This window comes from Carassius auratus, chromosome 24 (assembly GCF_003368295.1).
Source record: "Carassius auratus strain Wakin chromosome 24, ASM336829v1, whole genome shotgun sequence".
Classification (NCBI taxonomy): Eukaryota; Metazoa; Chordata; class Actinopteri; order Cypriniformes; family Cyprinidae; genus Carassius; species Carassius auratus.
The window spans coordinates 22,343,836-22,357,010 of NC_039266.1; the positions used below are offsets into that span (position 1 = coordinate 22,343,836).

At 29.8% G+C, this 13,175-nt stretch overlaps 1 protein-coding gene across 3 annotated transcripts in view; it reads left to right on the forward strand.

Annotated features, from left to right (window-relative positions):
- The window catches only part of LOC113042661 (sodium channel protein type 2 subunit alpha-like), a 95,860-nt gene that overhangs the window by 45,323 nt on the left and 37,362 nt on the right, over positions 1–13,175 (forward strand). For all 3 annotated transcript variants that reach the window (XM_026201659.1, XM_026201658.1, XM_026201657.1), the window contains exons 7-8: positions 535–783; positions 4,270–4,333. In XM_026201659.1, the coding sequence (XP_026057444.1) occupies positions 535–783; positions 4,270–4,333 (313 nt within the window). The remainder of the gene's footprint in view (positions 1–534; positions 784–4,269; positions 4,334–13,175) is intronic.

A 13,175-nucleotide genomic window follows, 5' to 3' on the forward strand; every position in this document is an offset into this window, starting at 1 on the left:
AAATGAAAATCTGAATCCGAATTCAATAGGTGTTCTTAATCCAATTCTCAATGGTGCACAACCCTGATATGATCTGGATAATTATTTCTGTCAAACGATTAATCGCGATTAATCGCATGCAAAATAAAAGTTTTTGTTTACATAATATACATGTGTGTGCACTATGTATATTTATGATGTGTGTATAAATACACACACATACAGTGCATATTTTCAAAAATATTTACATGTATTTATTTATAATAATTAAATTTTTATATATATATATATATATATATATATATAAATATATTTAATATATAAACATAAAATATTTTCCTTAAATATATGCATGCATGCATGTGTATTTATTTATATATACATATAAAAAAAAACAGCACATTCCCATATATTATTTTTTATATATTTTGCATGATTAATCGCGATTAATCGTTTGCCAGCACTAAAAAATAACTAATAGCTTGACTTTATCAACTGATTGAAACTTAGTTTGAACTCAGCATTATTCTGGATTTGTGCCGCTCCTGATCCCAGGCCTGAAGACGATCGTGGGCGCTCTGATCCAGTCGGTGAAGAAGCTTGCAGACGTGATGATCCTGACGGTCTTCTGTCTCAGCGTCTTCGCTCTCATCGGCCTGCAGCTCTTCATGGGAAACCTGCGACAGAAATGTGTCCGAAGCACCGCACACTGTCTCAACAACACCTTACCTTCAGACAACAGCAGCACTTTCTTCTGCAATAACAGAACCTGGTCCTCTCTGGAGGACTTCATCACTAATGAAGGTCAGTGTCAAGTCGGTGGAAAACCATTTGAACAATAGCTCGTTTCCATTTCATCCGTTACAGCAGAAAATTGTTGTGGGTGGAGTGACCTCTCTGATGTGGGAGGCATCGCTGTGCGCTTGCTGAGGTCTTCTGAGTGGGTTTTAGCAGGTTTTAGGTGGTTTCTTACTGGCTTAAGTCACAAGAGTTCATCTTCAAGTCTCTCTGATATTCTGGAGTCGAGATGAGAGGAAACTGAGAAACAGAAACAGACACAATAGTTGTTATACAGTAATCATTAGATGAGGTCAGGCTGAGATCTATGACTTTGGATTGCAAATCTGAGCACACTTTGAAACTTTAGAGAAAGGAGGATTTTTCAGCAAAAGTCTCAGCATTTTCTTGGAGAAACATTAAAAGCATATAATTTTTAATTGGTATTTTCTCTGGTTAGTGTAACTCAGTGTTATTTTATAGTTATTTATATACTATTTCAGTATTTATTAATATTTTTTAGTAAAGCATATTTCCAGGTTTAAGTTGCATTAAATTTTTAGCTTAGGTTTTAGTAATATAGCAGTTTTAGTTATTATTATTCGTTCTTTTTAATTAGTTTATTATTTTAAAATATTAAATAATGCTCATTTATATTTATTTCTGTTTAGTTTTAGTCATTTTAATAATTCAAATGTATTTAAACGTAGACATATTTATTTCATATATATATATATATATATATATATATATATATATATATATATATATATATATATATATATATATAAAAGCAACATTTCTTTTTACATTTAAGTTTTTTCAAATGTTAATTTTAGTAAAATATTAGTAACATTTTTAGTAATTCTAAGTGCATTTGTTATTTTTACTATTTTATTAGTTATTTTATTTTTCATTAAAATATTTAGTTCTAATGTATATTTAAATTAGCTTTATTTTTTTGTGATTTCAGCATTTAAACTAAATTAAATTACTAAATTATTTCAGTTTTATGATTTATTATTTTATTATAAGTTTTATTATTATTTAATCCCTTTTTAAATTTAATTTAAATTAAATTTTAAGTCTTAGTAATTTAATGTTGTGCTTACTTTCATTTTTATTTAATTAATATTTAAGCTGCTTAAGGCATAATTTGTTATTCTTTTGCTGGAAAATATATACATTTTGTTTCATTTAATATTTGTATGTAATTTAATTTCAGCTTTTTAAAGTTTTAATTTACAATAATGAAACTGGAGCTGGTTGCATAAACTGCTTAGATACGTTTTAATAAAATAACATTAAAATCTATTCAAATTAAATTAATTCTTTAGGGGCTGGTGGTAACTTTGGTCTTATTTAAATCAGAAAATTAAGACTGATGACTAAAACATAAAATGATGGCTATGTGTATGCAATTGGTTACACATTCAAACTCTTTTACAATGTCTAGGATTTAGCTTTGATTGAATATACACTTGAAAATTAAAATACTTTAATCATAGTTATACTAAACTCAACAAGATGCAGTCTGTAATATAAGGCATATTGATCATAATTCTGCGGCTGAATGACAATACCTTTAGAAGAGCGACGTCTTAGATGAGATTCAGTCTTTTTTTGGGGTGGTCTCATTTCATTAGAATAGCAATTAGGACAGCGCTGGCACTCGATAAGATGTAGGACACAGACAGAAATAGACAAGACGCTTTCTCCTTGAGTGCTTTGTCATGCTTTGCGTGCTCCAGAACACAGAGAACCACTGAATTCACACAGTTTTCTATCATAATAACCAGTGTTAATGATGATCTGAAGGACACCGGTGTACTATCAATAGAAAAATTTACTTTAATAACTGTATATTATAAATATCTTGATATTTCTAAAGGGGTTCCCCAGGGTTCTATTTTGGGACCTATTTACCTTGATTTATTCAGGTTTCAAAAACTGACTGATGACTGCAGTTGTTTATTTTGGATGCGATTAATCGCGATTAATCGTTTGGGAGTACTAGAAAAGTAATTTTCTTTTCGGAGAGAGTAATTCGTAACGTAATCTAATTACACTATTGAAGATGTAATTAGTAACTAGTAATTAATTACTTTTTTAGAGTAACTTACCCAACGTTGGTGCCAAAGCATAACGGGCCAAAACAAAGTACATTTTGCGTGATATAATGTGATATCACGATAAAATCGAGAATACGCGATACTGCTAATATCATAAGTGTGCATGATTAATTTCTTTGCTCAAGTAGAACGGGTCAAACACGGTATAAACACAGGCCCATAACAGTTCGGTGAAACATTGGGAGAAGTGTTTCAGTGTCAAGTTTTCTTGACATGATTACAATGTTATGTAAAGGCGACTAAAATGTTTGCTAAACGTTCAACTAATTTCATTTTCCCCAAAAAACTAATGTTGTTTGAAGGTTTATTTTTAATATTTTTAGAAAGTTTAAAAGTCCAGTTTTCATGTTGTGATTATAACGTTATTTAAAGGTTACTAAAACGTTTCCTAAACTTTTTTGTTTAAATTTACCTGAAATATAATGTTATGTGAATGTTAATTCTAAGAAAAGTTAAAATGTCTAGTTTTGTCATGTCAATAAATGTTTCTTTTTTAATATTCTAAGAACGTTCAAATGTACAGTTCTTAAATTCTTAAATGTTCTACTTATTTTATTTTTCCACCAAAAATAATGTTATCTAAATGTTTATTTTTGATATTCTAAGAACACTATGTCCAGTTTTCTTGTAGTAGTTATTTAAAGGTCACATCCATTTTCTACTAATTTTTATTTCCCTCCAAAATATTATTTAAAAGTTTCTTTTTTTAAAATTCCAAGATCAATTAAATGACCAGTTTTCTTGTTGTGATTAGAATGTTATTTAAATGTTACAAAAACGTTTCTTAGAACTTTCACGTACAAATAACATCATATTTATGTTCCAAGAATGATGACCTCAGAACATGTTTTTCAACATTATGAGAATGTATATCAAATATTAATAAGGTTATAAGAACATTCCATAATACGTTTATATAACGTCCATATAAACGTTAAGGTTTCCTGTGAGCTGGGGATCTGAAGCAGAGCTGGATTCTTCTGAAACATAAGCATGGGGTTTCAGAAATTTGCATTCAGTTTGAATGGTAAATGTTATGAAAATATGAAAATCTGAGATAAAAACACAGTAAAGTACAGCAGTAATTAATTTAATATTTTGCATCAAAAAAGCACTGGAAAAGCTACATCATTTAAATCTTTTTAAGACAATTTTATGTAATTTTAACCCTTTGAGGCGTGTCGACTTGACTCTCTCAAAATTAATAATTCCGAATTATTAATTCCATATTATTAGATATGGAATTATGATACTCTTGTTTTGCAGTTTTCAACAACCCAAACATTAACATCATTACGAATTGAAATGAAACGACTAAAACAAATAAATGAAGATCAAGAAAAAAGAACAAAAAATGTAAATATTTTTTTCATTCTTCCAGATAATTACTTCAAAGTGGAAGGAGCCAAGGACGCCTTAATATGTGGCAATGCAAGTGATGCTGGGTGAGTTTAATGTGACTTTACTCTGGTATTTAGCTTAGTCGTGTTTATTTATGATACTTTATTTACTGACGATGGTTTAATAATGCAATTTTCTAGCTGTAAGCCAAGATAGTCAACACAGTTTCTTTGCAATCTGTAAACTGTAAAGTCAAATTTGTTTGTTTGTCTTTATACGATCATATTCTGGGTTCATCTGTTTGCATTTTTCACATTAAGCGTTTTTGAATGTCTCGTTGTCTTTAGTGATTGAAAAACCAGAGCAGGTGTTGTATATGTATCGCATTTGGCAAAAATGTGCATTGCTTTCACATATTTGTGATGTTGTAATTCTGAGAGGTGATCTATGGTTTGAAACAAGGAAATGTGTGACTAAAAATAATGAATAGAATGTGTGTTTGTTACTGGATTTCACCTTCAAACGTGACTCATCCGATCAGACTTGAGGGGCGGAGCTATGCATGTTATGAAAGGTTAAACTAAAGCTAGATTTGGTCAGCGGTCGATGTGCAGCAGCTGCTTTAAGAGCCGTAACGGATGTAAGAGCTTGTAGTGTAGTGACTCAGCAGAACTGCATGTACATGTATGAGTCAGTGGCCTTGACTAACACACAGCAACCAGACAGACGCCAATCAAGAGTCTGCGTGACCTGCTGTCAACTCCTTTCATTATATTTAGACAAGGAAAAAAACAACTTATCAGTTTATTTTATTATCAGTGTGATAAAGGATAATGCAATCTGCAACCTGCTTTAAACTAATGGATTTCAGTAAACAAGACAGCCAAAAAAAAAAAAAAAAAAAATTACCAAAAAAAAAAAAAAGATAAATAAAATTAAATTAAATTAAATTAATAAATATAATCTACCAAGAACTAATTGGATAAAAAAAAAAAAAAAAAAAATAATATAGCATAGTGAATTCATGAAATTGACAGTATTATTACAGTAAAAGTACAACCATAAACATTATACTTGTAAATAAAAAAATTGAAAAACTAATTTAACCGATAAAATAAAGAATAATAAAAAAAACTTATTTCAGCTTCCAATGCAACATTTCTAGTTTCCATTTAGTTTAACTTGATGTACTAAAATAAATAAAAAAACTTTACTAAAATTTTAATAACAACATAAAATAAACATGAACTAAAATTTTAATAAAAAAATTATAATAGTATTTAATAATGAGCTAAATAAAATAATACAAATACAAAAATAACACTGGTCGTCTATTTAAATTCAAAATTGCTTTAAACTTTGTTGCTGAAATGAAAAATTATTATATAATTATGATAAGAAAACCTAATAACTTAAGATTATGAAAACCAAATGTGTTCTTCTTTGGAATAATGAGCACTTATGATTCACGTGGACTGTGAACAGATACATAAATAATTTAATTTGAATTGAATAATGACTTAAGTACATTAGGTTTGCTTTAATTTTCACTTAGAAAATGCTAATAATATCACCAATAGAAATTGGTTAAATTAAAATGCAAAAAACTACAATTGTATTTTCTTGTAAAACACACTCCAATAATCATTTGTTTTACTAAAACTAATTTTTTACAGAATAGTTTATGAATAGTGCATGAAAGTGTCCGCTCAGAAGGGATCTGTATAGTATGTGCTGATGGTCATTTCTCTGCTTATATAAACTCGCAGGAGCTCACTTCAGTGAGTCATGACATCTTCAGTCTCTTACGAGAAAACGAGCTGCTGCTGAGGAGCTCTGAGAGTTAGAGGTTACTAAACAGATCACCAGGTGAAGTTTAGTCTCTTGAGGATCAATCACACAATCTGCTGCATGCCTTCTGTCTCTGATTGATAGTTTAGACTTTGGCTTGCATTGCATTATATGTTTGGATCATTTCCATGTTATTGGAGATATTAGCTAAATTTTTTAAGTTATTTAAATGTAACTAAAATAAATTGACTGCAACCACCTACCTTAAAAAAAAGATTGTAAATTCAATGAATATTTTTTTTTCTGGTAATGCATATCATGCAAATGCTGGTCTTTTTTATGAAAAAAAAAAGGTTAAATAAACTTAGTTATTTCAGATGGTTATTTGATATAATCAAGCTTTACAGTGTTAAATTGCATTAATAATTATTAATTAAAAGCAATACTAAAATATAATACAAATATATATTTATATATTTTTTTAATATTGTAAATATTTGTCATTTATTTCATATGTCAGGCTTTACAGGATTAAACATCACTAATTATAAACATATATTATATATGTATGTTTTTTTACAAGAATGTTTGGCCTATGTTAAATAAACTGTTCCAAAAAAGTATAAAAAAATAATGTGACAACATTTTTTATAGTCTTTATAGGGTAAGACACCAGTAATAAAAATAATGTATTATATAGTGTAATATTAAACAAACTGTTATATATATATATATATATATATATATATCTTTTCATATATTTTGTCTAAATAAACTGTTCTATTGAAAAAAATATATATTTTTGACTATTATTTCATATATCAGATTTTACAATGTTAAATAATTAATAAGAGATAATACAAATAATTTTTGGTCACACTTTATTTTAGGGTCCAATTCTCACTATTAACTAACCATTAACTATGACTTTTGCCTCAATTAACACCTTATTTGCTGCTTATTAATAGTTTATAAGGTAATTGTTAAGTTTAGGGTATTGGGTAGGATTATGGATGTCATGCATTATACATGCTTTATAAGCACTAATAAACAGCCAATATGTTAATAATAGACATGCTAATAAGCAAATAGTTATTAGTGTGAATTGGACCCTATACCAAATTTTTTATTTTGAAGATGTTTTTATCTTAAAAAAACATGCTGAAAATTGTATAGTTTTGTTCCATTTAACTTTGAGAGAAAGTTATCAGCAAGAATAAAAAAAATCGTCCGATTCTAATGGACTCTGAGAAATCACTATCCCTTTCACTCCATGTTCGCCGTTCTTTGTTTGGAGACATCTGCAGCATGTCTTGAAAGTTAGTCCTCCGTCTCTGGCAGCTTCTCTCGCTCTGTGAGAATCTAATGGATAAAACATTATCTTAAAAGCGATTGCTAATCGATAACATAATATTTCAAAATCCAGAGCATTTTTGCAATGGAATATATCGAACATGTAATGGAAAGTGTAAGACGCTCCGGTTGAGTTATCAGCTGCGGATGTGAAGTAATGGATCGCTGGTGTGAATTACGACGAGGCCTGTAGATGTTGATTGTAACATCTGGCCGAAGCCAGAAACAGACAAAGGACGAATGTGTCTGTCTTCAGCCATGATAACAGATGCGTGTCCACCTCTGATAAACAGTGTTTGTGTAGTGTGTGTGATACACACATTCAGTTTATTCAGCGCTTTACGAGTCTTCCCGAAACAGATGAAAATGCATCAGCTGCATCGGAAACGTTAACAGAATGTTTGTTCAAAGTTATCTGGTATTTGATAATGCTTTCAAAACATAAGTGCAAAAACGTTATTTATACATCACTCATGGAACTTTTATATTCTAAATGTTACTGTTTGTTTCAGAGAACATTCAAAAGTAATTTGTGCTCTCAGTCAATTAATGGCGATTAATTGCATCCAAAACAAAAGTCTTCATTTACACAATATATGTGTGTATACTATGCATATGTGTTATGCATATATAAATAAATATTTTTTACTGCTGGAAGTGTTTACTATGTTTACTTTTATGCTGATGCATCGATGTGAAAGAGTGAATCTTCCCATCCCTAGTTTTGACTGAAAATGAGACAAACATGCTGATTAAATGCTGATTTTATGTTAATGAAAAAAATACTGATTATTTACCAAAAATACTGAGTAAATGCTTATTTAAAAAAATACTAAATTTATTAATTTATTTAATTAGTGGTAAAGTGTATTTTCTTGAAAATAGGACAGGGAACCATGATGAAATAATACTGATTAAACACTCTAATTTACCAATAATACTGAGTAAATACCAATAAAAAACAATACGAATAAAACCCAATATTTTTTCTACTACTTAATTTCTTATGTATAGATAGATAGATAGATAGATAGATAGATAGATAGATAGATAGATAGATAGACTGGCTTTCCAATGAAAAATGAGACAAAAATACAAATTTTAAAACCATAATATTAATTAAATACCGATAATCAACCGATAATATTGAGTAAATACCGATAACCCCCCATTTATTTTTTGAAAAAAAACAGAAAAAAATATTGATGAAATGTAGATTTTTAAAACCATAAAGAAATACTAGTGATAATTGATTTACTGACAATACCAAGTACTGATTAAATAAACAAAACTAAAATCGATCTATTATTAAAACCAGGTACGTACATATGAATGTAAATAGGGTAGATAACTTACTCTTAGTGCACACTAAAGAGTATATCACTTGAAGTAATATAATGCAAATTCTTAAATCAAATAAACCTAAATAAAAACAAGGTCTATATACTGTAAGGTTCAAGAGAAGCATGTGTGATTTTGCAGTAAAAGAGTTTTTGTTTTATTATTATCAATTTGAATAATATCTCCATGTGTTGGTCATGCAGCACAGGCTCTCTGTATCTAAAGCAGTGTGTTTGTTTCCTTTGTTCGCTTATTTCCCTCGGGGATCAATTAGGTGAATTAATCCAGTGGTCTTATTTTAGCCGTTGTTAGCGTTCAGCTCTGGTCACCTTGTGAACCTGGATGGAAACCTGAGTTGAAGGCTGACAGCATTTCAAACAGAAGTGCTTGCCTCGTTTCACCTCCTCGTCTGTTGTTAAAGAGCTGGGCTCAGGCTCTGTCACTCCATTTGTGGCACTGATCAAATAACTGAAGATATCTTCTAACTGTAAGAGAAGAGCCAGAACTCCTATAATCTGTCTAAAAAGAAAATATTCCCAAAAAGATTATAAAACAGTGATTTTGCTGTGGTAGCACTGGATAAGATTGAATTGCATTACATTGCAAAACATAAAAAAAAAAATATATATATATATATATATATATAAATCTAATAAAAATTTAATAAAATAAATGTCAAATTTTAAATAAAAGGATGATATTCAGTAAGGATGATGTGAATTTTCAGCCACTGAAAATTATCGGCCGATAAATGGCATTTTCGGTCAAATGCTGAAGAATAAAATAAAATAAAATAAAAAATATAAATGTCATAAAAATTTTATAAAATAAATGTCAAATTTTAAATAAAAGGATGATATTCAGTAGGGATGAACTGATTTTCAGCCACTGAAAATTATCGGCCGATAAATGGCATTTTCGGTTTTAAATAAATCAACAAATGCAGAAGAATAAAATAAAATAAAATAAAAAAAATATATAAATGTAATAAAAAATGTACAAAATAAATGTCAAATTTTAAATAAACGGATGATATTCAGTAGAGATGAACTGAATGTTCGGCCACTGAAAATTATCGGCCGATAAATGGCATTTTCGGTTTTAAATAAATCAACAAATGCTGAAGAATAAAATAAAATTTAATTAAATTAAATAAAAAGTAGGGATGCACCGAATTGGACTTAATGTTAGTTAATGATAACACAGTCGTTCACTGTTAGTTTATGTTAATTCAGAGTTCTGTTAACAATCAATTGATTTTAATAATGCATTAGTAAATGCTGAATTTAACATTAACTTTAATAAACATTAATAAATGTAGAAGAACTATTGTTCATTCTTAGTTTGCTAACTAAAGTAGTTAACTAATGTTAACTAATGAACGTTATTGTAAAGTGTACCAATATTAATATTATAGTGTTATTGTGTTACTTTCAGTAAAAGTGTGGTTATTTTATTGGCTTGTGTTTTTTTTAATTCAGTATTATTAAATTCACTGAGTTAAATGAAAAAGTCTTACAAAATTACTTTATATTATTTAATAAAATAATAAATAATCATTACAAAGCTTTTTCAGCTTGGTGCATTTAATAATGTTCTAAAATGTATGTTTTTAACTAGTTTCATACATATTTATTGTAAATCAAATATGTGATCATTAACAGATTAATAGAAATGATAACAATAATAAAAACAAGAAATATTAAAATAATAAGTGCATAAAATAATGATCTTCACAATTGTTCATTTATTATATTTATATTTATATACCGAAATAAACATAGAAAATGCAAAACAAGAACGTTTCTAGATGCTGCATGTCTAGACCTGATATTTTCAGTCTGTCTAATCTACAACAATTAAATTATTGAAATCACTAAACAATGATGATTTCCAGATCAAATCCAAAACTCCAGTTGTGTCCTTTTTCTCCTGGCAACTCTCTGATGCCAACTAAACTCTTCTTTTCCTAAATATATCAGCAGCATCTTTATACAATAAAGCTTTGATATCTCATCTTTCGAGCTCTCTTCGTGTCTTTGTACTTAGTTACTGTATTGCGTTAAAGTGAGAGGTTTAATCTTGAGCGTGCCAATCCGTCCGATCGGAGCGCCATCTGATCCCACAGCAGCGTCCGGAGATCAGACTCCCAAGGGAATAACCTTGAGTCCATCTTGGCTCATAACAGCAGAACAGTTATTCAAACAGAACCGACAGATTGGTTTACACACACAGCACCTAACAGAGATTCCCAGAGCCTCCTATTCTCAGGACCCTGACAGGACTGAGGGACTCTCTAGCGACCAAAATAGAGCATGTCGAAATGCTTTGTGTCCCGACAATGCGGTCCCAGCTGCCAGTGTGCTGAGAGGGGCTTCTTTGACAAATTCTCCGAGTGACTCTAAGCTGGAACTCAATGACAACAGCAGATCACTGATGGAGAGCCATACCACATTTCTGCTTTCGTTTGCCTCTTAAATGGCATCAAAACAAGGTGCATTTTGAAGCAATTTTCATAAGACAGTAAAAATTGGTTTTCTGAGTGTATTTCTTATATAAGTAATAAGTTCTCTTTTTTTGTGATTATAAAATAAAAATAAAATTTACTTTTGAAGTAAATTGATCTTGTTATAAGGATGTTTAGGACGTTTTTTTTTATTTTATTAAAAAAATACTGATTTAAAATTTTACTCTCAACCAAAACTGATACAAACATTATATATATTAAAATAATATTAAAAATAGATTTTAAAGCCTCAATGAAATAATATTTAATAAATATTGGTTAGAATTTTTTTTAACTGTTGATAAAAACCTTATCAAAATAATTAATAACACAATATTAAAAGATAACTATTATTTATTTATTTATTTACTGTCAATATAAACAATATATAAATAATGATAAAACAAGATAGAATACTAATTATGTGTAAGAATTTAAAATTATGATAAAATAATACTAATCGATGATTTTTTCAATAAAAGCGAAATATAAACAATCAGTAACAAAACATTGTATACTGGAAAACCAAAAATAAAAATAGTCCTTAAATATTGATTTTAAAAGCATCTTGATATTTTGTGTGTGTTGACCATGTTGAAATAATACTGATTAAATATTAAATATTCATGATTTTTATCTGTTTCTTTTTTTCTGTCAATAAACATTTAATAATCTAAATCATAAATAAAAAGCTTTTTTTAAACTAATACTAGTTTAAATGCTGATTTTAAAACCACCGTGATATTTGTGTATGTTGACCATGATGAAATAATACTGATTAAATATTGATAAATAACTATTTTTTTCTGTCAATCAACATTTCATAACCTAAATAATAAATAAAGTTTTTTTTAACTGGAAAATTGCAATATTTTCTCATGTCAGTATAAAAACTAATGAAATTATTCTCCATTGAAGTATCACTACTTATTTTCTGTCATAAACTCGAAGCCACGCTGCTGTAAACAGTCCCAATCTCCAGCACATTGTGCCACACGAGGAAGGAAGCAGCGGATGGTATCAGTACGTCTTGGGTCCGGGGCCCTGTACAAAACCTGAGTGAAGTGGGGCCCGTCCATTAGCACGTCCTTCAGGGACACGGCGAGGTGTGTGAGTGCGATATCAGCCGTCATCCACACCTTCACGCTCTCAACAGATGAAGCTCTGGCGCCAGCAACCCTCAGAGCCACTGTTAGTCCGAGAGCTAGGGGTCTGTTCTTCTCATTGGGAACAGAGAGGGCAACAGGCTGGAACTCACTACAAGAAAACATAATTTATGTGAATTTAACCCATTTAAAGGGTTAGTTCACCCCAAAGTGAATATTCCGTCATTACCGTATTTTCCGGACTATAAGTCACCCTTTTTTTCATAGTTTGGCTGGTCCTGTGGCTTATAGACAGGTGCGACATATTTATCAAAATTAATTTGACATGAACTGAGAGAAATTAACCAAGAGAAATTAACCAATAGAAAACATTACCATCTACAGCCTCCAGAGGGCGCTCTAATGCTGCTCATGTAGTCTACACTGAAGACATAGAGCACCCTCTCGTGGCTGTAGACGGTAATGTTTTCTTTTGGTTCTTGGTTCTAAATAAATGCGACTTATATTCCGGTGCGACTTATATATGTTTTTACCTCATCATGACGTATTTTTGGACTGGTGCGACATATACTCAGGTGCGACTTATAGTCCAAAAAATACGGTAGTTACCATCCAAACCCATAAGACCTTCATTTATCTTCTGAACACAAATGAAGATATTTTTGATGAAATCTGAGAGCTTTCTGACCCCCTCATAGACAGAAACTTAACTGTGAAACAGTCAATGTGACATCAGTGGCTCATTTCAGCTTGGTGAAGCTACGAGAAACTTTTTATGCGCAAAGAAAACAAAAATTCAACAATTCTTCTCCTTGAGTTATCGTTTTCCAATGCATACACATGCTTTCA